This window comes from Mustela putorius, unplaced genomic scaffold (genome assembly GCF_011764305.1).
Source record: "Mustela putorius furo isolate JIRA1106 unplaced genomic scaffold, ASM1176430v1.1 tig00537227_pilon_pilon_pilon, whole genome shotgun sequence".
Classification (NCBI taxonomy): Eukaryota; Metazoa; Chordata; class Mammalia; order Carnivora; family Mustelidae; genus Mustela; species Mustela putorius.
The window spans coordinates 39,776,281-39,802,879 of NW_025422368.1; the positions used below are offsets into that span (position 1 = coordinate 39,776,281).

The 26,599-nt window shown below is 44.3% G+C and overlaps 1 protein-coding gene across 4 annotated transcripts in view; it reads left to right on the forward strand.

Annotated features, from left to right (window-relative positions):
- TBC1D30 (TBC1 domain family member 30) overlaps nt 1-25,819 on the forward strand; it is an 82,012-nt gene extending 56,193 nt beyond the window's left edge. For 2 of the 4 annotated variants that reach the window (XM_013056088.2, XM_045072875.1), the window contains 8 exons: nt 170-338; nt 2,468-2,636; nt 6,586-6,691; nt 13,695-13,807; nt 15,323-15,462; nt 18,575-18,781; nt 18,947-19,006; nt 21,946-25,819. In XM_013056088.2, the coding sequence (XP_012911542.2) occupies nt 170-338; nt 2,468-2,636; nt 6,586-6,691; nt 13,695-13,807; nt 15,323-15,462; nt 18,575-18,781; nt 18,947-19,006; nt 21,946-22,727 (1,746 nt within the window). In that variant the 3' untranslated portion in view covers nt 22,728-25,819. The remainder of the gene's footprint in view (nt 1-169; nt 339-2,467; nt 2,637-6,585; nt 6,692-13,694; nt 13,808-15,322; nt 15,463-18,574; nt 18,782-18,946; nt 19,007-21,945) is intronic. The other 2 variants (XM_004752491.3, XM_045072874.1) reach the window with 1 other exon arrangement.
- The last annotated feature ends 780 nt before the right edge of the window (nt 25,820-26,599 follow it).

Genomic DNA, 26,599 nt, shown 5'->3' on the forward strand with positions numbered 1-26,599 from the left:
CCTCACCCAGCGTGCACATGAGCCACAGAAGTCCAGAACATTCAGTATTGACACATTGAAATGATGGTGTGCTTTGGCTAACTGCATTTTTAAATATGTTCCTTTTATTTGGGACATGTTGGGATCTCAGTGTTTAGGAAGCGATCTTATTCTTTATCTTTTTCTTCAGATTATGATTTACCTTATTGATAAGGTACTTCCTGAAAGTTATTTTGTCAATAACCTCCGGGCTCTATCCGTGGACATGGCTGTCTTCAGGGATCTCTTGAGCCTGAAGCTCCCCGAGTTATCTCAGCACCTGGACACTCTTCAGAGAACCGCGAACAAGGAAAGTGGAGGTAGTGATGACTCGGCGCTGTTACACTCCTGGGAATATTTCACTTCCCCAATTCCACTGTCCCCCCTGAGCCTAGACCTTGTGCAGAAATACTTGTTTTCAGGTATTTCTGTTCATGAGCGTTTGGTGCATTGAAATAGATGGTTAGAGAACAAAAACACAACTGAAAAAAAATCATAGGGCCCCGTGTTGAACCTCAGACTGGTCCTGGTTGGGAAGTCCGTCAAGAACCGAGTACTTTACCAGTCCTGAATGGACATCTAACAGGATGCATTTCTTCCTAGATGGAGAGTCTGTCTTACCATCTAGTTCAGCTGCTCTCAGCTCATACCAACCCATAGGAGTTCTTTAAAGCTGAGCGACTGTACGATTTCTCACACACTATGCTTTTGCCTGAACCATGGAACCTGTGGAGAGTCAAATATGCATCCCCCTTAACTTTTAGGAGATAAACCAACAGTCTTTTGGATTCGGATGTTCAGTGCTCCTCTTATCTATCCGTGGTAGGGGTATTTAGGTTTACTAGAGATGAATAGGTCCACTCTTTCTGGAGAAGGGCTCCCCGGACCTCCAGGTAGGCTTTGGAGCCCTGCAGTGTGGGGGGAGGCCCTGGGTCGAGGGAGGGGTGGAGCCTCTGCTCAGCAAGTGGGAGGCCCTGAGTTGTCGCTGTCTGGTGGGCATGGCCCCGCTTGCTGAGGAGCCCGAGCTTGAGGCTGTGGTCATACCTGCTGCCTATACTTGCCTGGCTCTGTGCAGGGGTCCAAGAAAGAATAATGAAGTTTGTTGTGTTTCCTGGAAATGGTTGCCAGTTCCGCACCCGTGCATTGAAATCTGGGAAAATAGGAAAGGTTGTGAGGACCTAATCTGTGATTACAGGACACTGGACATTTTAGTGATGCCTGGCTGTCTCTCAGCATTTTCTTCTCGGCCACCTGAATAATCTTTAATTTGGCTGTGCAGTACCCTTGCACACCTCTGGGGGTGTCCTAATACGTCCAGATAGACTGCCTTGCCTGTCCGATGTCAGATATGCTTTCCTGGGTTCCACCTTTTGCCTCCAAATGTCCTGAACTTGCCCGTAAGCCCTGTCCTCAGATTCTTGATTTTCTGAACCGTGATGTTCCTTTGTTTTTGCAGAAGAAGAGAGAAAATGAGGGCAGGAGAACAGATCTTATTTGGCTAATCCTTGGGTAAATGTGTAGTCTGACTGACTTGGAGGGAGAATCAGTTTAAATACCTACATTTTTACATTTCATAAAATACATACTTAATGCCATCACAGAAAGTAGGAGGGAGCTCTGTGTTTTTGGTAAATTCAGAAACTTCAGTGTGAGCTGTGTGGATTGTTTAATTCACAATATTTTTAAAATTTCATGTTGTTTAATCTGCAAATACTCTGAGCTTCTCTAGCTCTTTTTCTGTTATGATTTCCAGTTTAATTCCACTGTGGTCTGAGAGCTGTCTATAATTTAAGAAGTAGACAAATAATTTCATAAAGAGCCATATTTTTATCAGCAGCACTTGAATAAAAGTGGGCTTTATGAGGTTTCGAAAATTGGATTCTACTTCTAAGAGGCTAAAATCCTTTCTTCTTATCCTGTTTTTGGTGAGGAGAGCATTCTCCTTAATTTTGAACACCCCAAAATAGGTAGAGCCAAATTAAGTTTTAGGTTAAGATTTCTGAAATATCAGGGCACTTGGGTGGCTCAGTCAGTTAAGCATCTGCCTTCGGCTCAGGTCATGATCCCAGCGTCCTGAGATTGAGCCCTGCGATGGGCTCCCTGCTTAGCGGGGAGCCTGCTTCCCCCTCTCCTTCTGCCTACCATTCCCCTACTTGTGCTCTCTTTCTCTCTCTGTCATATAACTAAATAAATAAAATCTTTAGATAAAAGATTTTTGAAGTATCATAAAGAATTTGTGAAAATCGCTTATTGAGATTTTTTTTTGTCAAACACACCTGTGTTCTTCCAAAAAAAGGAAGGAGAAAAGTGAGGAAAGAACCAAAATGTAGAGATCTAAAGAAATCAGTCAGGAAATGTAACATATTTGGTGGTTGTGGATGATTGAACAAGGCTAATTTTATATCTTGCATCAGTTCTGAAGAAACACAGAATGTTTGTTTCATTTCAGGTGGCTATGAGCCTCCACTCACGAACGTCTTCACGATGCAATGGTTTCTGACTCTCTTTGCTACGTGCCTCCCTCACCATACGGTCTTCAAGATCTGGGATTCAGTCTTCTTTGAAGGTTCGGAAATCATCTTGAGAGTGTCGTTGGCCATCTGGGCAAAATTGGGAGAGTAAGTGATTTCCCCATTCTGTTTTGTTCTGTGGTTTGGGGGGCTTGAAGCAGTCTTGTGCTCTAACGTGAAAAGCATCTGTATTTAAGGAGGCGCAAAAGAGAAAGTTGGGAACTTGGTTGAATTGCTTTAGCCTTCTGAAATCTTAGTTGGCTGATTCTTGATTATGGGGGGGCAAATAGAATCTATGTTGGGGAAGGGGGAGCAGGCTTTTCCAGGTCTGTAGATCTCCACTTCAGTGCTAGTGTCCTGGCTGGTTTACTGTGCACCCTCTCCCTAGACTCTAGTTGGGAAGAGAGGGAGGGGGAGGAACCGAGATGGAAGAGAGGAAGATTGGAAGAGGAGTAGCTGTGTTTGTTGGCTAACATTCACAATGTGAATGAATTTTAAGTCCTTAGTATTTATTTAGTTCTGTCCTTCAGGGCCATAATAAAATTAAATGAAATAAGATGTATAGGGTCTCTCTGGTGCTTAGTACATAGTCAAGAGTAGAACACACAGAGGGCACCTGGCTGGCTCAGTTAGTAGAGCACACGACTCTTGATCGCATGGTCGTGAGTTCAAGCCCTACTTTGGGAGTGGATCCTACTTTAAAAAAATAGCAGAACACATTGAGCCTCTTATTTTTCATCAGGAATTAATTCTGTGATGAAATCTGTTACTACCAAACATAGTACCACATAGATGTTACTTGTATTTGTTACCAGTAGTGGGACTGTGAAAAGGAGGGTATTTTCACCCATCTCTAATATATTATGACTATTATGTTAGAATTCTACATTTTGGGTAATGGAAGGGACATTGGGATGAAATTGTTAAGAGTTAAGATGCAGAGAAGTTTTTAATGTTTGTTTCCTAGAGTTTTAAATGACTTGAGTGAGTACTCATAGACAACATGTCAGAAAACTAATAAATCACTGCCAGTGTTTTGCTTCAAAAACCTTTTAACCAGCCTTTTATTTATGTTAAGTTGTTTCCTGGGAGACTTGCAGTATTTCCCATTTTTTTGCAAGAAAGATCCACCAACTATCAATTCAGGGATTTAGAAAGATCATTATTTTGTACAACTATTTGGAAACAGCACATAGCCATCTCCTTCGCTTTTGATTTTTGGTATACTGCTTCTCAGCTGGGCAAATAAATGAGTCTGCTTGGGGATTTGGAGTGCTGTTTACTTATCTTTTCATTTTCCCTCGATATCTAGATCTTTCTGCAGTCCTACATTTCCAACCTACTCTATGCCCGAAGCTCCTTGAACTTTGACTGTGTCTGTGGGTAGGATAGTCCAGTTACCGGGTAACTAGTTTATGGAATTAAAACAGTGTAACACTTTACTGAGGCTGAGTCCGTTAAAGTCACCTTTGTACTCATTCTTAGTTATGGGGCAGGAGGAAAAGAAGAGATTCTGGTTTTACTCCCCGCATCCATTACGCGTAGGATCAGAATTTGTCTGGTCCTCTCAGGGGAGTCATGGTGTGGACCAGCATTGCTCGAAGCACTGTAGAGGTGAAGCTAGCTTGTTTAGTACTCACCATTATTTTATGAGGTAGGTACTGTTCTCACCCCCATCTTACAGATGTGGGAACTGAGCCACAGAGAAGTTAAGTGAATCGCCCAAGGTCACTCAGTAAGTGTTAGGGCCTGATTTTGAACCCAGATATCCTGACATTAGGATCTGCACTTTTTTTTTTTAAAAGATTTTATTTTTACATAATCTCTACCACTAATGTGGGTCTCGAACCCACAACCCTGAGATCCAGAGTCACATGTTCTACCCCTGACTGAGCCAGCCGCGTGCCCCTAGAATCTCACTTTTACTAACGTGAGTCTACTGACAATAAACTGGTATTGTTTATGAAGTTCAGGGGATAGAGGAATGACACTGGTGGGACTTTAAATGTTTCAGTGTCTTTGCTCCCTGCACTTCTACATCTTTTTGAGTATGCCACTTATTAAACGAAAGGAAGGGCAGCCAGCACAGTGCTGTCATGACATCAGGCAGCTTAAACGCCTGGTCTCATTCGGTACTCTGCATAACCCCAGGGAGTAGGTAGGATTCTTCTCCTGCCTTTCCAAGTGGGAAAGCTAACCCAGAGGGTGAATTAACTAGCTCATGGTCCCATAGCTCATCAGCTGCAGAGCTGGGACTTAATCCTGGATCTTTCGGACTCCAGCGCCTGTATTCCTCCCCACAAACTTTTTGCTGGAAAAATCATGAACTACAGCTCCGTGGGACCTCTCCATTCCTCTTCCTCCTGCAACTTGGCATTTCTTCTTTGCACTCACATCAGGCGGTGCTTTGGGAATCCGTAAGCCGTGGACCCTCAGCACAGCCTTCCCTGGCGTCTCTCAAGTATCCGTTCTCCTATGACACCCTGTGTTGTTTTGCTCCCTCATACGTCATCCTGGCCTAGCGCCATGTTTCCTCCCTGGTCTTCCCATCATACCCTACACTTGCTGTGCGACCTCCAGCCAACCTTGCCGAGGGCACATCTGTTCCCACACTCCCTCGGAAGTGCCTTTCAGGGACTCTTGCCCCGAGAGCCTCAGCAGGCACGTGACGCCATTGCCATCTGCTGTCTGTAGCTCTGTACCCTCACTCTCTCCGTCACCCTCTGGCCATGCAGGCCACCTGGCCACCTTTGGTCGCATGGAGCTCCTTCCACAGCCTGGAAAGGGCCTGCCATCTCCCGCATCCATGTCTTTGGAAAGCTTTTTCTTCCTTGTCAGCCTGGAGTATATTTTTCAGAACTCTTCTGAAGCATTATTTCCTTTCCTCACCCTCCAGGGTACACTTAACCACTTTTTCAATTATGCCCACACGCTACTCTGGAGTTTTGCAATAACACTTCAACAGGCTATTTCGCTTGATGGCAAGGGGACTGAAGAGCGCACTCGAGCACCTGCAGTTTTTCCATCATCATGGTGTTTTCTGGATGGCCCCGTGGAAATTCCCCGACATTAGCGTATGTCAAAGTGTATGTCTTATAGGTTGGGGGGGCAAATACAATTATCCTACTGTATAGAAAACGTGATAGTAGATACACATGCACGGTATTTTTGCTTTATTTTTTTGATATTTATTTATTTGCTTATTTATTTATCCGTGCCAGAAAGGTGGTTGCAGTAAAGCACGGCCCCAGGACCCGCGGGCAGGAAGAGCTGCTCACAGCGCTCAGTGCTTGAAACTCTTCCTTTTTTTACCCCCCCACCCCTGCAGAAGGATGAAAGTCTAACCTGCCTTACAGGTTGCCAGGTGACAGGTTTCTTTATTTACATGTAGATGCAAGAAGCAAATGCAAGAAGCACAGTGTAATGGCTAGCTGGCTACAGTAGCTAGAGAAGAACCGAAAAATTTCTGTCTGTGAAAGCGTCCTGGGGATGATGAAATGTGCACAAAAGTTAGAAGTTCTTGTTCTTGTATTTTTCATCTATCACTTCTACTGCGGTTTGGTTTCAGTCTATTGGTGATAGCACCATCGTGGCCCCAGATTCCCTACAGGGGGGTAATTGTTCTTCAGGACCCAATTTTGTGGTTATTAGTTCTGACAGATGGTGAGTGTATTGTGTAGAACATGTCACATGAAAATAAGCAAGATGCCGCGGGTGGGGCTGTGAGGCTGGCTGGGCAGAAATGAGAGAGAGCTCATCCTGTAACAAGTACCTCTAAGCCGCCTTTGGTGTTTTTTTTGCAGACTGTGTACCAGGATTGTGACTTATAAAAAAAAAAAATCAGCAAAAATGGGTTAATTTGGAAATAGCATAGAATTGCAAGCAGGGACATGCAAACTGTGTCTAAGCCATAGGCAAGTGCCTAGGATTGTGATTTTTGTTGATTGCTAACTTTGATGGCAAGAGGCAATACCTTGTTTTGCACCTGCAGCATATACCTGATAAACAACAACAGGGGGGCCTAAACATTTTCTTCTACTCTCCTTTCTTTATCTAGGCAGATAGAATGCTGTGAGACAGCAGATGAATTCTACAGCACCATGGGGCGCCTTACCCAGGAGATGCTAGAGAATGACCTTCTGGAAAGCCATGAACTCATGCAGGTGAGTGGGCAGCATGGCCTGACACCAAGGAACTCAGGAAAATATGTTTGGCTAGCCCTCAGATTGTTTTTTACTTGACCAAGAGTCTATATATAATTTGATCAAAATCTGTCACAAGAGGAAGGAAGAAATGAATAATGGGTATTTGTTATGCTTCCATTCAAGCTGTGTTGCTTAAGAGTCCAACCTCCAAAAAACCGCAAAAACCCCAAACTTCCAAATCTGATTATTTTTAGATTTATTTATCTTTGAGGGGCACCTGGGTGGCTCAGTGGGTTAAGCCTCTGCCTTCGGCTCAGGTCATGATCTCAGGGTCCTGGGATCGAGCCCCACATCAGGCTCTCTGCTCAGAGGGGAGCCTGCTTGCCCCTCTCTCTCTGCCTGCCTCTCTGCCTACTTTTGATCTCTCTCTCTGTCAAATAATAAATAAAATCTTAAAAAAAAAAAGATTTATTTATTTTTGAGAGAAAGAGAGTGTGTGAGTAGGGGGAGGGGCAGAGGCAGGGCATCCTCAGATAGACTCCCCACTGGGACCTGCGCTGAAATTAAGAGTTGGATGCTCAACAGACTGAGCCACTCAGGCACCCCTGAATCTGATTTTTAACCTTTTAAAAGGAGACCTGTGGGGCAACATAATGATTTTGGGGAAGAAATTGTTGAGGATAAAAAGGAGATTATTGGATAAAAAGGAGATTATTCTAATTAGCATAGTAGTTTATTTGTTTTATCCATATTTTATACTCATGTCATTATGTTTTTTTTTTTTTAAGATTTTGTTTATTTGAGAGGTTGAGAGAGAGCACAGTGCGGGGGTGGGCAGGGGTTGCAGTGCAGAGGGAGAGGGAGCAGGAAGCCCGGTGCAGGGCTCAATCCCAGGACTCTGAGATCTATGTATTAATCATAAGTTTTAATATGAAAGACTTGAAGGGTTTTGTTATTTTCTGGCATGTTATTATATCTCAGTATCATATTCACAAAGGCATTAAAATAGATAGTATAGTAATAACAGCAACATTGTTAATATTCTCTCTTGCATTACGTTCTATAATATGATTTTACCCTTGTTTTCCTCTGACGCTTCTAACTGCTGCTTCTCTTTCTGGTTGTTCCTTCTGCCCACCCACCAACCGTGGGTCTTATCTAAGGTTGTCCTTGGGCCTTATTTCCTTCTTTCTCTGTGATTTCTCTCTCCTGTTTCTGGGTTTCAGTTTGTACTCATATGCTGGGTTCCATGCACGAGGTCATGTTTGGGTGCTCCGTCCCGTCAACAGATTGGAAACCGAAGACTCAGACCCTGACTTAGGGCTGGGGAAGTGAGGAGTTTCTCTTTCTTTGTTCATTTCCTGGCATCTCCAGCTCCTTCTCAGAATCCCTGATGTTTAGCAGACAGCTGCCTGACTCATTGAGAATGGTGACCACCCGACAGAACTTCCCTGAACATTTATAGTTTTTATTTCAACTTTTCTTTGCATTCTCTTCTCTTCTTCCTTTTTTCCTGTCTCAGAAGAGGAAGGGTTCTGTCTGAAGCTGACCTCGATGCTCTCCTCACATATCCCGGGGCCATGGCTGCATCATTGCTCATTCTCTCTCAGAGGGAAGTACCTTTATTGAGCACGGCTCTGTGTGTGAGGTCCACGCTTGGCATTTTCCATATATGAGATCCTCCCATGTCCCACAGAACTGCCAGAATCATATGCCCAAGGCAGGACGTTGGGGTACCATGCCTTCTCCCTCACTTGTGAAACTTCAGTGGCTACTTCCGTGTCCTGTCTACAAAATGAAGCAGGACTTCTCAGCTTTAGCATCAGTACTCTTGACCGGCATTAACCCATCTTTTCAGCCATAGCTTTTGCGTTTTGTACCCTTGACTTACTCTACTCAAGTCAAGCTGTCTTCCGTGCTCCCTGAAATCCCTGAGAATATGCCCCCTCTGTCCCTGTACCCCCACTGCTCAGTCATTCCCTTCTACCTCCACATGTTCAAGGCCTGCCTCCTCCTGAAAAGTTCAGATACCATTTCCTTTGTGGAACATTCTCTGATAGTCTCAATGAAAATCATCTCCGCCCCCCCCACCCCGCCAAAGAAAACCATCTCCCATTTCTTTGAACCACTGCAGCATTTTCTTTGTACATCTCTCAAGAGTATTCATCACATTTGACCTTGACTGAGGACCATCTTCTTTCCTAGGTGATATTTTTAAGCTCCTTGAGGATAGAGATTGTGCTTTGCTCATAAACACTTAGCACTTTGCCTTTTACTAGGGCTGCTCAATAAATTTATTACTTCATTTAGCAAACACCTGTTCAGAGTCTGTGATTAGTTTCCTGCCTTCTCTTTTTCAATAAATGTTTGCTGGATTAAACAACACTCACAGATGGTGGCCCTCCTTCTAGATTCCCTCAGCTCTAATACAGTTGGCCTTTTACTGCCAGAGGGATTGTCCACACTGCCGCCTGGGTGTCTGCACATGTGAGATTGTGTGTGTGTGTGTGTATGTTGAGGGCAGTGGTACAGAGCAGAGCAGGAAGGGGACTCATGGTTGAGGGAGTGGCATGCACAAACTCATAGCCACTGGAAAAGTTGGTGGTGTGTGAAGGAAACGACGAGGAGTTTGGCATTTGGGGTGGGTATGGCAGATTCCAGCCCATGGTAAGGATTGGACTTGACCTTTTAGGCCAGTGGTTGTGAAATTGTGCTTGCTGGAATTCCAGGGTTTCTGTGGAGCCTTTGGAAAGGGAAAAAGAAGACCTGAAAGGTCCTAAGGAGAGAAGGAAAATGATCTGAGTTGTGACTTCTGCCAGATACGGGCAGGGGCAGCATTGTGAAGGGTGGACTTGAGGGGTCAAGTGTGACAGCAGGAGCTTGTGAGAGGCAGTGACGGGTAGCAACAAGGATGGAGTAGACGATACTTAGAAGACGAAATTGATAGGAGTTGGCCTTAGAAGATGGATATGCGGAGAGGGAAGAAGAAATGGGGAAATGAAGACAACCGACGAGTCCTGGCTTAGGAAGGCAAGCCCAAGTGTACGGGGGGAGGAGGACGGGCTTGTTTGCAGACAGGTTGTGTCGGAGGCCCATTTTGGATGCCTATGCCTTACCTATGCAAGGTGTTCCCACTATTTCACGGCCAGAACCTTCTGCACTGGTCTGAGCTCTGTTCCCCACTCAGCCCTCTCTGCTCCTGCGCTCTTTCTCTCGCTCTCTCACAAGCTCTCAAATAAATAAATAAAATCTTCAAAGAAAACAAAAGAAGCTTAAAGATCAACTGCTCTAATCCTCTCACTTGACAGAGAGTGAGCGTGTGGCCAGTTCCCTTGGCTGTCTAGCGGCAGATCCAGGACTGGGAGCCAAGTCCTCCACTCCTGGCTTGGTGCTTTTTCCCTACCGCCCAGCACACGGCTTCTGCCTTAGTCAAACCATGTCTTTCTCAAAGCGGGACTTCCCACATTTTATTTCCCTTAAACATTGCCAGAACAAAGGAGAGCTATGTTGACATACACCCTCTTTGTCCTACAGAAATGTCCAATCTTGGGAATTAGGAGAAGAGAGAACCACCTCATTCCTCTGCTTTAAGAGAATCCTCGAGGGAAAAATGCAGGCTGTGGTTTGATTGATTAGAAGCATTTTAGTGGCTTTTCTTCTGCTGAGGAAAACATCTGGGTGGAGATGAACTGAGCTTAATTTTGTATAACTTATGTTTCTAGGCTTTTTTTGCAAAGCATGTCAGTCATGAAAAAAGACATAGAAATTTTTTTTCCCAGCAGTATCTAAATATAAATGTCTGTTTAAGTGCACGTCCATAGTTTGGATCATAAATTGACTTGTTGGTTTTCTTTGGCATCATAGGGTGTTACGGAGAGAAATGGTGAATGTCATTTCAAGGCACCCTTTTTCCTGTATTCAGTCTTAAAAAAAAAAAACAAAAAACTAATTCAGTGGCTGGGATCCAATTATGGTGGGCCATAAATCTGCTAGCAAACCTGAAATGGCTCCAGATGAAAAATGTGGACTGTGTATAAGGTCTTTATTTTCGAGCTGAAGACGTGGAAGGATTCTCCCTGGTGGTCTTCCTCTGTTCTTTCAGTTCTCAGTGCCACACACAGAATAATCTGCTGGTTTTTTTCCTTCTGTAAATCACCTCGCTCTTTTTTAATTTTTAATTTTATTAGCAATGGCTGGTTTTTAAAAAAAATGGATAGTGTCTGGAAAAGAGATTGGGAGGATGCCGGCGAAATTGTATATATGGATTTCAGTAAGACGTTTGACGAAGTCTATTATGACTTCCTTGAGGGCAACAGAGAGAAAAATTAGGTGCTTTTGTTAGAAGAGTCTGTGGGTGCTTGGGAAAACCTACTTGGAAGAGCTCGTCAGTAACGATTGTTACCTGTGGGGGGCGCTCCAGTGCCATCACGTGGGATCTGCCCTTGGACTGTTCACCCCCTTTTTTAAAGATTTATTTATTTGAGAGAGAGAGAAAGAGAGAGCACGCACCTGGGAGAGAGATGGGAAGGGGCAGAGAGAAAGGGAGAGAGAAAATCCCAAGCAAATTCCCTGTGAGCACAGAGTCCAACATGGGGCTTGATCCTAGGACACCGATTTCATGACCTGAGCTGAAACCAAGAGTCAGACACTCAACCAGCTGAGCCACCCAGTTGCTCCTGGAATGTTCGGTTTTTCCCATCAGTGATGGCGTGGAGATGACAGAATGTGGATGCGGGTCCAAAAGAAGGATCATGTCTGATTAATGAGGGCTGTCAAAAATTGTAACCGTCTGCTCTGCAAAACAGTGTGTGGCCATAACTGGGAGTGTGTAAGCAGTGCCTTTGTGACCATCTGTTATAGTAGATGGTCTAGAAGGAATCTCTGTTGCAGAAGGAGGTTTAGCGAAATTATGTTTACATTCTTTTCTAGCCCTAAGATCCTATTAGCGTACCATATTTGGCTGTAAGGCGACTTGTAACATACCTTCCTTGGAATCTGTTGTAAACCTCTGATTTACAAAGTTGGGAACCTAGAGCTTCTCGGGTACTCTGAGGGCTGTGGTGATGTGCCGTGTGCATTCTTGGCATAAACTTGCCTTCAGATGTGAGACCTTCAAATACGTGAATGAACACATGAGGAGTAGTAGTATAAACATGTTTGTCTCAGGAGCACTGATTTCTTCTATGTAGGACTAATTGAAAGTAAAGGATAGAGAAAGAAAGATCAAAAATAGAGAATGAAAACACCAGTGGAGCCAGTTTTCTTTTTGCTCAGTTGTCTGAAACTGAGTGGAAGCTTGAAGGAGATCTCTAGGAGCTCGGGCCAATTACCCTGGGGTAGGATGAAGCAGGGGCAGGATGGACTTCCCATTCCTTACTTATCAAGCTTCCTTCATGAGGCTGGACAAGGGAATACTTTGATAACTTTTTATAAAGACTGGCAAAAATAAAACACAAGTGAATCTTTAGCTGGTTGCCCTATTAATTGTCTTCAGTGAGATATCTTACTTCATTTATAAGGAATTTTGAAATTCCTAGCATTAACAATGTCATCTTTTAAAGTTGAATCCAAATGGTATGGGTTTCTTTTTACAAATTATCAGGGTATGGTTGACATATAGCATTGTTAGTTTTTGGTGAATGGCTTCCTGGGAGAAATGAAACTGTGATTAATACACATTTTCTGGTGAATACTTACTTGAAGGATTGAAGTAATATGTTTGAAGCAATTAAATTTTAATACAATTAAGAGAGCAAACAGGACTACTTTCCTCCTGCTGATACAGTGATTTATAATTTTGGAATCCTGGAGGAAGCACAGGTGCTTTTCCCATTTTTATTTATAGATTTTTGGCAGCCTATGCTTTACACCCTGTCACTTTTTTCTTGTTTCTTTTTTTTTCTTTTCCTTTAAAAATAACAGCTAACAATTTTCACCTAGAACTCATTCACGGGCATTTGAAAAGGTGGTATCTTTGGAGAAAGTGGGCAGCTGATCACAAGATCATCCACTAGATTTAATTTTGTCCAGAAAGTTGACATTAAATGTCTATAAAATCATCAAACAAAGCTTTGAAAAATAAGCACTAGTATGAAGATCATCAATGGGTACTTTATTAAAGAAGTAATAGGGGGCTCCTGGGTGGCTCAGTTGGTTAAGCATCTGACTCTTGAACTCAGCTCAGGTCTTGATCTAGGGGTCATGATTTCGGGCCCTTATTAGAAAAAAAAAAAGTAATAGGGAGCTGTGAATTTCTGAATTAACCCACTTGTCACTGGGCCTAGAGGAAGTCAGATTGCCCCCATCTGCCACCCATGTTCACCACTTGGGCTTACTGTCGGCTCTGTCTCTGTAGCCGGTTTTCCCGTTCCAATACCCGCAAGCTCTGCGACACTCAGACACCCCCGATCCTTCTGTGACCCTGCGGGACCTGAGGCCATGCTGACCCTGCGTGGGCCTCCCCCCGGTTTAGCCTCTGGAGTGATGTCCCTCAGCAGAACAGACTTTTAAAAGTCCCGATTTTGTGCTCCATTGCTCCGCCGCTTGCCGGGAGCCAGCCCCTCCCCCTGGGGTCTATCTTCCCATCGCTTTGGATTCACTTCTCCTCTGGTCCTACCTTTCAGAAAGTGGTTGTTTTTCTGTTTCCAGAATTGCTGTTCTTCTTCTCTTCGATCTGCCGATGGATTTGCAGGTGTTTGCAATCTTTAGATAAGCTATCTAGCTGATCTCCTGCTAGCTGAAGTAGTCTCAGCCTGCTACTTCTCCGCCATCTTGACTCCTCCTGTTCACCACTTGGAATTCCTAGTCACAGCCGGATTGATTTGAGAACTTACCCCTGTGTTCATCAGTTACTGTTGTCTTTCTCTAAAACAGGTATTGAATAGAATCTCCCACCTGCTGGGTAAGGTGCAGAATCGACCTCTTCACATCCAAATCATAAAACTCTAATGTCTTCCCAGGACTGATCAGAGTTGTCTGAGGCCACCGTTTCAGACTTGGCATTTTTGCTTTTGTTTTCCAGACTGTTTATTCTATGGCTCCATTCCCTTTCCCACAGTTGGCGGAGTTGAGGGAAAAGTACACCTACAACATTACACCATTCCCAGCCACAGTTAAACCCACCTCTGTTTCTGGGTAAGGTCTTTTTATCCACCCCCCTTCTTGTTTTCATGATGGGAGGCTTAATACTTTAATGTGTTATTGTAACTTTGTATTTGTTAATCCCCAGATATATATATGTATTTTTTTTCCAAAGTATTTTGGGGCTTAAAAGCTGAATGTCTCTTTCCCAAAGGTTTTGATTGACATTCAAGAGACAGATTTTTAAAACTTTACTTTCCAAAGAAGATTGAAGCATCAACTAAAGGAGTATTTAGAAACTTATTTAACAGTATCGAATATTAAACATTTTAATAATTAAAATAGGGTAGAACAGGTGCATGAAGAGACAGATGAACTATTTTGAAATGTAAAGACTGACATTGACAAATATATATATAGAAATTTAGTGTTTGAAAACTTAGCATATCAAATCAATAGTGAAACGTTTTTATTTAAATGGAAAAAATGAAATAATAAAATTAGCAGAAGAAAATGTGGGAAAATATCTTTAGTTCTTTGGAAAGGGAAGGCCTTAATCATGGATTCAAAAACACCAGGGAAAAAGTTAAGTACATTTAAAAATAGTTTTCTGCATGATTGAAAACAGAACCAAACCAAACAAACCTCCATGAACAGGCACAAAAAAATGTTTGTGAAAAAATATTTGTACCTGGTATTTTGCATATATAAAGCTCCTAGAAATCAATAAGAAAATGAACACTCAATTGAAAAATGATGAGAGAACGGGCATAGGTAGTTTACATGAGGAATGACATCACTGGTATTAAGAGAAATACAGCTTAAAGCTAGATTGAGACTCTGTTTTTATCTGTCAGATGGATAAAAATTCAGAAGGTTGATGTGCACTCTGTTGATGAGGCTATAGGCAAACACTCTCGCACATTGCTGGCTGGAGGTTAATTATTACAAGATTTGTGGCAGGCAATTTGGCAGTATTTCCCTAGATTACTAGTACATATTTCCTTTGACCCAGCAATTCTGTCTTTATGACTTACTCCACAAATATATTTTTACACCTGCCCAAACCCAGTATGTATCAGGTTATTTATAGTGGCATTGCTTAATGACAGTATGTGAGTGTAGACCACTCAGGTGTGTGGCCTGGTCCCATAACATGAACCACATGCATTCAATCTAATGCAGTGATAAAAACAGGGCGAGGAATCTCTACTTGTGAATCTGGAGAGATTTTTAGGTAAATAGATGTGAGGTGCACAACAGTGTAGATAGTATGCTGATAGTTATTCAAAAAGAGAACAGTAAGACTGTAGAGTTATATTGCTTATGTATGCATAAAAAAACTGAAGAACACATCAGAAATTAGTAACAAGGGTCACCTTTGGGAATTAGGTGGGGCAGGGGCTGAAGTTGGACAGGGAAGGGATGGAGACTTTTTATAGATATGTTGTATGTCCACTTCTATATAAAACTCATGTGTATGTCATTTAAGCCATGTGACTGTATCATTTATTTTTTAAAAATACCACTATTTTCCTTGAATATTTTTCTTCTTTTTTGTTTTCCAAGATGGCATGGGAAGGTCAGAGACAGTGATGAGGAGAACGACCCAGACGATGAAGATGCTGTCGCTACTGCCGTGGGGTGTCTTGGACCGTTCAGTGGGCTCCTGGCACCTGAACTGCAGAAGTACCAAAAGCAGATCAAAGGTAGAGAGGTGGCTTTCTATGTAGGCGATCTCTGTGTATTAAATTATTATTGTGTCGGATAAATGCCTGCTGTTTCCTGGCCTGATTACCCATCTTTATTGAAAGTGTCTTCTGTGTTACTTTATCTTTTATTTAAGATTTATTTATTTATTTTAAGTTTTTTTTTTAAAGATTTTATTTATTTGACAGCTCACAAGTAGGCGGAGAGGCAGGCAGAGAGAGGGGGGGAAGCAGGCTCCATGCTGGGCAGAGAGGCCAATATGGGGCTCGATCCCAGGACCCTAAGATCATGACCTGAGCCCAAGGCAGAGGCTTAACCCACTGAGCCACCCAGGTGCCCCAAGATTTATTTATTTTTGAGAGAGGGAGAGAGAGAAAGTGTGTACACATGGGGGAGGGGCAGAATCCTCAAGCAGACTCCATGATGATCATGTAGCCCAGGGCAGGGCTCAATCTCATGACCCTGAGATGACCACTGGAGCTGAATCCAAGAGTTGGTCACTTAACCTTCTAAGCCACCCAGGCACCCCTACTTTATCACTTAGTAGGATCTCTCTGTGAGGTGTTGCATACATCATACATATTTCTTTTTCTTTCTGAGGAGTTTTGTGCCCCCTTTACCTGATTCCACTTGGTATGCTCAGCTTCCTAGCTCAGAACCTGGGGTAGAACAGATGCTTAGTACCACATTGTATCTGAGTTCAATTGATACAGACTGGCTTCTTTTCCACTATAGAAATGTCCTCTGAAACATTAAGATAGCCTCTACTTGAATCTGAGTGATTAAAAACTCATTATCTCATAAGACATTCTGCTGGATCCTCTGCTTAGTCCATGACTTCTAGTCATGAAGAGATAATCTCCACCTACCAGTTCTTTTAATAGTTCTTTTGAACAAAACAGAACAAGTCTTCTTCCTCTTCTGTTGGACATTTCACCAGATCTTTGAGGACAGCCATCGTGTCGTCCAAGTTAGGAGTTTTTCAAAAGATACGACTTCTAGAACTTTTTTTTTTTAAAGATTTTATTTATTTATTTGACAGAGATCACAAGTAGGCAGAGAAGCAGGCAGAGAGAGAGGAAGGGAAGCAGGCTCCCCACTGAGCGGAGAACCTAATGCGGGGCTCAGTCCCAGGACCCTGGGATCATGACCTGAGCCGAAGGCAGGGGCCTAACCCACTGAGTCACCCAGGCATCCCGACTTATAGAACTTTTAATATTCTGTATATTCACCTTTTAATGCCCTGCGGTTGGGTCGTGTCTCCCTTTGAGTTGGATGCTATGCTACATTTGTTTTTTTTCTTGTGGAGAATGGACTTCCTGTGGTCTGGACACCATTGATAGAATGAACTCTTAGGAAGCAGTTGGTGGTCCTCCTGCCATGTGGAGGGTGGTCCATCCCCATATGTTCTTTCCTATCTTGGGTGGCGGTTCCTTCTTTAGGACATTTGTTCTACGTCTTCTAGTTTGAAGACTGTATTCCTTGCAAAAGAGGACAGAGATAAGAGGTAGCAGGCCCTCTGCATATTCTTGGCCCTTGGCCAGTTTCCTACTGCCTTTTCAGAGTCGTGGGGCTATTTTCTCATTTTTGTTCTTTGTGTTTAGAAGGTTTCTTTTTTTTGTTTGTTTGGCTGTTTTCTTCTGCCTGTGGTTGTTTCATGGTAATCTGGTCCTTAAGCCTTAGCTTGTTTTGACTTTTAGCCTGCTTTATAGTTTTGATTCACGTGACTTTGCGTGTATGTCTTTGCTATGTCCTCTCATCTCTTTAAATGGCTTTTAAAACACCTAAACTCAGCAAGAGTCCTATTGATTTTGTCATGTCCTCCACCCCTTCTCTCTGTGACCTGAATTTCAGCTTTTGGTGTGTAGCCCCATGAAATCAATATGTATTTTAACTCCAAAATTTTTGCATCTGTGTTTCGGTAGTCTGGCTGTATGTCCCCCCCCACCCTGCCCTTTTCCCTTCTGTTTTTCTGTCTGGGTAGCTGTTACGTACTTCAGGATGATAGGATCGCTTTCTCTCAAGTTTTGTCATTAGCCTTTCTTGTCAGTTTTAAGTAAGCTCAGATTAGCAGGCCCGTTTTAATTTTTTTCTCCTTAAAAAAGTGTTTTCTGTGAAAAAGTAAGTAAGCTTATCTGATATTTAGGCTTTATCTGGATAACACTTTGAGTAGATGTTAACATAATTGAAATGCCCCATTAATAATTTTTTTTAAGATTTTATTTATTTATTTGACAGAGAGAGAGAGATCACAAGTAGGCAGAGAGGCAGGTAGAGAGAGAGGGGGAGGCAGGTTCCCTGCTGAGCAGAGAGCCCGATGCGGGGGCTCGATCCCAGGACTCTGAGATCATGACGTGGGCCAAAGGCAGAGGCTTAACCCACTGAGCCACCCAGACACCGCCCCATTAGTCAATTTTTAAAAGCTGGTTCCTAGGCCACTTTCCTATATTGTGCTAGAAAAGCTTGTGCAATATGTGTGTGTGCCCTCACACCGTGCTTATTTCTGCTTCTTAGATGTAATCTTAGATGAATCTATTAGTTGTAGGTATCAGAGGAGGAGAAACCACATTGGACAAAACATACAGAGTAGACAGCAGGAAATGTTTTTTACATGAAAAAAAAATTTGCTAGAGATGCAGTGATCTGAAGTTCTGATGATTTTATAGAACGTGTTGCTATTTTTAACTTAAAAACTCACTTCTAATGACTGACTAAACTCTATAATCAATTCCTTGTAAGTCCTGATACAATTACATGCAAATCTCTAAACTGACTTCAGACACCTGGAGTTCCCCTTTCCCTGAGGGAATTGTGGGGAATGGCAGTGACTTTTACATGGAAACAATTGATCTTAGGTCTACGTAATGAACAAAGTGGTAATAAAAATGCAACAGTGAACCCACCCAGCTTGTTTGGGATCCACAGTTAGGCTAATAAGAAAATGCAGACCTATTTTCAGGGCCAAAGGAAAACACCTATCAGACAAATTGTAGCAAACTGATTGATTGATTGATTGATTGATGGTTCGAACCCTGGGGCATAGTGTCACCCATGCTCATTAATCCCTTTCTCCCCCATGACACCGTCCTATCCCTCTCCCCTGGAGTGCAGAACCGAATGAAGAGCAGAGTCTGCGGTCTAACAACATCGCGGAGCTGAGTCCGGGAGCGATCAATTCCTGTCGGAGTGAGTACCACGCGGCCTTCAACAGCATGATGATGGAGCGCATGACCACGGACATCAACGCGCTGAAGCAGCAGTATTCTCGGATTAAGAAGAAGCAGCAGCAGCAGGTCCACCAGGTGTACATCCGGGCAGGTAATGTGGTTTTCGGAACGATTTCAAGTCTGTGTCACCTTGTGGAAGAAAGAACGAGTGCTCCGAGGACGGCCTCCTCATGGCAACTCGCGGTGGCTCAGCAACCACAGACACGGCTGGCCCGAGCGGACAGCACATTTGGCATCTCATTTTTTATTTTATCAGGCCCTGCAGAAGAAAAAGTCCACGGGTTCCTTTTAGGTACCAAGAACCAGGCAGCTGATGGTAGTAAACACATCTTTACTCTGTGTGCTTGTGGAGAGGGGTAGCCGAATGATGAAAATGTTGCAGACGCCAAGCAGTCCTTGGACTTGAGACATTTTGGAGCTCTTGCCTCTAGAACCTATTCTTCTGTGGGCTAGTACATGAAGCTACCCGCCAGTCATGTAGGTAGTCATATAACCAATAGTCATGGTCACACAGAAAGGAAAAAAAAAAAAAAAACCCATCCCTGTGCCTCACTGATAGGTTAGCAGTGTCTTGGGGGTCTGCTGAGAAGAACGTAATTGGAATACAGTTGGAAATGCTCTTTTCCAAGGACTGTCAAACTGCCTTTTTTTTTTTTCTTCTAAAAATCCCAGGGAACAGTTTGCTTTATTATTTAACACATGCTGATTTGGGAAGTGGTTTGTCTTGTTCCAAGTGAAATCCTAATGATTATGATGCCTGCCCAGTGTTAATCAAAATAGGAAGTTGCCATGTTTCTAAGAGGCTTGTGCGAGCGTGTGACTGATTTTGCACAAAAACTGAACTTACCTTACACTTGTGCGGGAGGAGTGGACCGCTTCCCCAAGAATCTTACTTCAGCCTGAATCCTTAAGAAAGAAGGTGCAAAGGAAACAAGGGTAGCACTTTAATGTTCAAAGCACTGGCTCATGCGTATCCTCATTTTGTCCTCGAAGCACATCTGTGAGGAAGGTAAGGATGGATATTCTTATGTCCTTTTAAAAGATGAGGGAATGGTGTCTCAGGAAGGCTTCGCAGAGTTAGTAGCTGTGGTGGGTGGTCAGGCCAGAGCTAGACCCCTGTGTTCTGATTCCTTGTATCGTCCATTTTCAACTGCACCGTACCCATCTCTGGGTGGGATGGTGAACAGTTGGTATTCTCAGTGCTTATTAGGTCAGCCCAGTGCCTTGTGCTCTAGTCAGGGGTCAGTAAACTATGCTCCACAGGCCAAATCCTCCTAGCTGCCTGTTTCTGTAAATAAAGTTTTATGTGAACACAGGCATGCCCATTTATTTACATATTGTCTATGACTGCTTATACACTATAGTGTCTAAAATTACCTAGAATCAGGTCCTTTTCAGGAAAAGTTGGCTGACTCCTCTAGATCACAGTTTACATGGTCCTTTTTAGGGAGAGATTGTTGCTCAAAAGCAATTTTCTAGAGCATTGCTTCTGAAACTTCAGGGTGCATATAAATCACTTGGGGATCTGTTAAAATGAAGAGTCTGTTTCAGCAGGTTTGGGGTGGGGCTGAGATTATGCATTTCCAGCAAGCTCCTGGGTGATGCCAATATTGCTGGGTGGGGATCCCGCTTTGAGTAGCAAGCTTTTAGAGGCGATGGCAGAAGGTGGCATCAGCACTGTGGGCAGGAGAGGCTGCACCTGACCTCTGCTCCTGAGATGGAAAGGACGATGGTGAGCATGGTGGTTGAGTGGTGGTTGAGGTACCAGCCTCCCAGGTTAGGGAGGACAGGAAGTTAGGCCTTATGGATCTGATAGCTTCTGTTTTTGTGGAGCAATTGGAGGAAAAGTCATTTGCTTGGGAGTCAGTTGGGGGACTAAAGTGGGGGAGTAGAGAAACTAAGGAAGATTTGGATAAAGGTCATGGGATGGAATGGAAGAAGGAAAGAAAAGGATTGTTCAGTGTCTTTGAGGACCTAATAAAATAGGAAGTTAATGCATCTGAAGGGCTTTCAGTCCACACGTCTGTGTGATCCCACCTCCCACCCCACTTTTGCAAAAGATAATGTGATTTGTGGCTCCAGGGTTAGGATTTTGCCAGGCATCAAGGCATAGGGATGTTGGAAATGTCTGGTTATTGGTGAGGCACCAGTCCCAGTGATTAGCCACACATCTAGCCTGGTAGGGGTATGAGTGACCCAGAGACAGACAAGGGGTTGAAAGATCAAAGAACTCAAGTCTCTTTGGCCCAGTACCGTCAATGGCTATATTGAGAGAGACTAGAAGAGTCAAAGAGAACAATAGGAGAGTTAAATATTTTTCAGGGAAGGTAGATCTCAGTGATGAGGTTTAGGATGGAATTGGGGTGGTAGAAGGAAGTGTGCGGATGGGTCAGTCAGAGAAACAGTCAAGCGACCGAGGGTGGGTAATAGGATATGGAGTGAAGAGGAGGCATCTTCAGTAAGGACTGGAGTGTGACCAGAGGTAGATGACAGTAGTTGAGAAGTATAGAAGTGAGTTCAGCAGATGACATGGACATCAGGACAAAGGTTGGTCACACGAAGATGGTGGGGCCTTCTCCCTGGGGCCATATGTGTTTGAGCATCATCTGAAAGAGACGCTTGGTCTTAGCCAAGGGAGAAGAAGGACAATAATACTATCAACAGTGCCCTCCAGGAGAACACAGCTTTTGGTACTCTCCAGTCTTCAGTTTGCTTTCAAAGTCCATTGAGGGCACAGGGATGGATTTTCGTACTTAGGACCAGGCATCGGGGAGCAGTGACTTCACTGTGTTTTTACCACCTTATTAATCACTTCTCTCATCCTGCCGTCTCTCACTTCACAATACATGGTGTGTGTTCTTTTCCTACCTCTCAGGAGCTAACAGCTGATCATCCAAATGGTCATAGTGTTTGACTTATTTTTAAAAAGTCTTCTAAGATTTTCTAGATAGAAGACCTCTGAGCTTGTTTCTCAGAGACAAAAACTCTTGGGAAGAAACAGGGCATCTGCCCATGAATTAGCAACAAGGGACCAATGAGTCTCAGTCTCCTGTCTCCTCCTCTCTGAAGAGGAGGGAATAGGTATGCCGGGGCTCTAGGGTTGAATTCAGTTTTTGTTACCTTCAGTCACATGGCTCTGCCCAAATCTGGGAAATACATGGGCGAGATTGGGGGATAAGCTCTATGTGATTCTCGTACTATGATGGCTGGTTTCTCTGTGGTACGTTTCATCCAACCTTTCACCATTTCTTTCAGACAAAGGGCCAGTGACCAGCATTCTCCCGTCTCAGGTGAACAACTCTCCAGTTATCAACCACCTTCTTTTAGGAAAGAAGATGAAAATGTCAAACAGACCTGCCAAGAACGCCGTCATCCACATCCCTGGTCACATGGGAGGCAAGATGTCTCCTGTCCCCTACGAAGACCTGAAGACAAAGCTCAATTCGCCGTGGCGGACTCACATCCGAGTCCACAAAAAGACCATGACGAGGACCAGGAGTCAGCTGGGCTGCGGGGACACCGTCGGGCTGATCGAGGAGCAGAATGAGGGATGCAAGACTAGCAGCCTGGGGGCAGCAGAGGCCTCCTCCAGTGGGGCAGCCCCCGGAAGGGAGGGCAGCTGCTCCGGAAGCAGCACAGGGCGGACGATCGAAGGGCGGTCCCCAGAGCCCGCGTTCGGGGAGGCTGATGCCGACGTGTCTGAGGTCCAGGTGAAGTTAGAAGCCCTGGAACTGAGCCAGAGGGATGCAGCTGCAGGCCCGGAGCCCAAGGCACACCAGCCCTGCCCACCGCCCTTCTCAGAGCTGTCTGAGGCCCCCGGTGAAAACAGAGCCCCTAGCAAGCCTCCCCAGGGCAGCCACCCGAAAGCACCCATCTTCAGCCCTTTCCCCAGCGTCAAACCGCTGCGGAAGTCAGCCACCGCCAGGAATTTGGGATTGTATGGTCCTACCGAAAGAACCCCCACCGTGCACTTTCCTCACATGAGCAGGAGCTTCAGCAAATCGGGGGGTGGAAGCAGTGGTACAAAGAAACGATGATGGCCCACGGTAGCTGATTCTCCATTCACCTTCTCCCAGCGGCCTAAGGATTCCAGCTGAATGGCTCCAAAAGCGTTTTGACTGCCCCGTGAAAACGAGTCGACAGGTTCAGAGATGAACACCGGGACATGGAACTGCGAACTAGAACTTTGAGAATGGGAGCTCGAAAGGGTCCGTCTTCCCCACCTATCGATCACGGATCCAGTGAATTCTTGTGGCAGAATAAATAGCGTAGTTTTCAAGTGTGACGTTTTCCCAGTTTTTCATTGTGACTTGTTTAGACAAGACTGTGAATCTGGACTGTTAACCCCTCTTCCTTCTTCCTGTTCTGAGGACCTGCAGGGGTCCCCGTGACCACCCTCCCCTCAAATCTTCTGGTTCCCTGGGTGTTTCCGACCCCAGAGCACGCACACGCTAACTTACTAGAATAGAAACTGTAAAAAGGAAGTAAGTTTCTTTATTGCAAAAAACTTCTTAATTTCCCTCTTCCAGTCCCACCGAGGGAATGTGTGTGTGTGTGTGTGTGTGTGTGTGTTTCTTTAGTAGTTTCTTTCAGCCAAGCTCAAGATTTTTTTTTTTTTAATTCTTACGCTAAAGTGCAAGGAGAAGAATGTAGATAGCCATTCTTCCCGTTTCTGTCTGCAAAATGAAGAAAACCTGTATCTGCTGAAATTTAGGTTGGTACAACAACTTGAAGATCTTATGCAGAGAACACACATGGGATGGGTATCCAACCATCGGCCTGAGTAGCGGGCTGATTCCACGAAGCTTTCTGTCCTCTGATGAAGAGTTCAGGTCCTCAGTGCGGGGAGGACGTGATGGGCTCTGCGGAGCTTGTCCTGTATCTTCCGCCCCCTAGTCACTCACCTACCAGCTCTCCTTTCGGGTCGCAGCGGGGCCCCCGTAGTTCTGTTACTTGAATCTTGTGCTTTTTTGATTGAAGTGCTTTGTTGAGTTTTTTGCTACTTGAACCCTGCCTTTCTTTGGAGAAGGCATTTGTGCTTTCTAGCTCTCTCTTCCCCACCTGGCTGCCGGTCCCCGCGGGCAGAGACGACACCTGTTTTTCCACTATGCAGAAGGGAACTCTGAGCCACAGCAGAATGAAGGAGTAGTTCAGACGCACAAGTTGAACTCTCCTGGTATTCAGTGTGACTCCCTCACGTCTCCGGAGGCGGATTTAATGCTCCTTGTGCACAGATGCATTGGTACGTAGGTTCTGAAAACCACCACCAGGAAGCCATTCATTCTGCTCCCTCCTGACTCAAAAGACCTCCCTCCAGATGCTTCAGAGTCCTGTGATGGCATTTCACAAAACCAGCACTAACCCTTTAACCCCCCAAAGTCGTTCATTTTAAAAAGGCTTCATGCAGCTGTCATTCCTCTGAACAAAGGCTCACTCCTCAGTCTCCTTCTCTTACTATCATTAGAAGAATAGATGCGGCATCATTACCCTCATTTTTGAAAGACCTTGGCCGTGCTGGCTGGCATATCGTTGATGCAGCTGATGTTAATTTGAGCTAATTGGGTTGCCAGTTCTGAAACCAAAGCTGTAATTCTAGAGAGGGCTTTTACTAGGAGAGGTATTAATTTTTGTAATAGAGAATGTGGTTGTGTGGGCTCTTTTGAACAGCAAAACACAAGAAGGACATACAGCGAGAAAAGCCATTTTATTCCTTCTGTGGTATTTTTACCCCCAAAGGAGCTAAAGATGGAAAATGTGACGAATAAGTCATTGCAGTTCTGGTCTTGAATTCTGTGCCATCTGAAGTTAGCATGCGGCTTCTTAAAAAGCAGCGTTGCCCACCACCTCTGTCTTGGGAAGAGCCGAGGTGGAATGCTGGGCTTACTTTGCATTCCACCCTCGGGGGACGAGACCCACTGCATTTTCCAAAGTTAAGCAAATGACATGATTTACCTCCATCTGCTAAAACTTTACAGACAAGATCATTCCACCTTAGGTTCTTATCTCCTCCCCCGACCTGCATGAGTCATAACAGACTCATCCCTTTGAGGGATGTCTGACTCCAGTAGAGAATTGTTCTTTCTTTTCTTGCAGCCCCTTGAGGATCTTGTTTCGGGGGTGGGGTCTGGGAGAAGGCTGCTTACCATCCTTAGTCTGCTGCTCTTGCTGCCTGTAAAGCATCTTGGTATTACCAGCGTGTGCCCTGCCCATTCCCGGCTCTGGTCTTTCTGAGAAAGGGCTGGATGAGCCGGCACAGGCTTGGGAGTAAGTATTGACCCCCAATGAAGGAACAAAGACATGAAAGTGTAATAGCCCTTTGAGGTAAAAATGGCCTTGTCAGGATTTTAAAAACCGGAGGATTTCTGTCGAAGCGCTCTCTGTACCGATAACATGCGTGCCTTGTACCATGTACTCATGATGTGAATCGGGCAATTTTGGAGCCGTGCCTGCTTCTGAAAATGAAGACCGGTGGCGTTGCCTCTACCACACAGCAGATGCAAAGACCAATGTGGACCTGTTATCGTCCCTGTAGACTAGACGCTGTATGCAAGCACCAGAAGTACTTGCTGGGTAGCGGTTTCTTTATTTCTAGCCACGTCTGTCCCCTGTCAACACTTGTGCGGGGAGTCGACACCTTCCAATGCTTCTGCACCTCAGTCCTCTTACAAAAGCCTCCAGATGATTTAACCCTAGTTTGTAATGTTGACCTCTGGGCTGTCAGTGTTTGAAACATTGTATTCCTTTTTTGGGTCTCTGTTGTTCTGGAGAATTGTACTGATTACAGAGATATGTGCATAAAGATTCTCATTGTTGTAGCTGTTGTGCCGTTTTCTCTCAGAGCGCATGCGTAGAATACTGTCATGCCCTTAACATTCCCCTTCCTCTCCAGCCTTTTCCCTCCATGGTCACCATCCAGGGAACCCGCCCTGTAAGCTCCATCTCCTCCAGTCTGATCACTGGGTTAAAGGTGGCCTATGACCTTTGGAGAACTTGGCAGAATGGCGGGTTCCTATGAGTAAATGGAGAGTTTATTTAAGAATGCGTGTGTGAATGTTCATGTGTGTATAAAATTAACCTTTAGATTTGTCATTTTCCTTTGTTTAAATAAAACAAAACAATAAGAATGCAATTAAGCTTCCTGGTCTTATGGATTCTAGACGAACAGAGAGTTGTGAACAAGTGTGTAGCTGCAGCCTGACCCCCGTAAGAAGTCCCCCTTTACTCTTTCTGAGCCCCCCCCTTTTTTTTTGCTGTCTACAGCAATCATTTGAGCAGTATTTAAAATACAGAATTTTTCCTAATTAGAAAAGTGGTATGTATTTTAAGAAAATTTGCAAAACAGAGCATAAGGAATCATCAGTATTCTGGTATGGGCTTTTCTAGTATGTTCTTGTTTGTGTGTGTATGTGTGTGTGTGTGCACAGACACACAAAAAGGTAGATTAAACTGTCTTTTCAGTAAATGCGCTTACACTGCGGCATTTTCAGTGACTAGTAGACCATCCCGTTTTCACGCCAGAATTCACATAACCAGTACCTTGTCAGACAGGTCATTCCCGTTCACAGGTGGTTCTTTGAGCCAGCGCACCTTATACTTACTCTTTGTGACCAGCCTTAAGTGTTTCCTCCGGGTCTGTGCCCTGAGGTGGTGGTGCCGGGTCAGAAAGTAGGAACTTACTAAGTCCTGTTTGGTCAAATTGCTACCCTTAAAGGCTGACCTTCTTATACAAGCTGTGAATGAGAATGCCTGCTTCTCTCCACCCTTGGATGAGGCAGCAGTCTCTCTTTTATCTTTTTTTCTAGGACATCCAGTATTGATAGAAGCAGTGATAATGGGCATTCATATCTCATTCCTGACTTTTAAGGGAACCATTAAGTAAGATGTTTGCTGAGATTTCTGGGAGGTATCC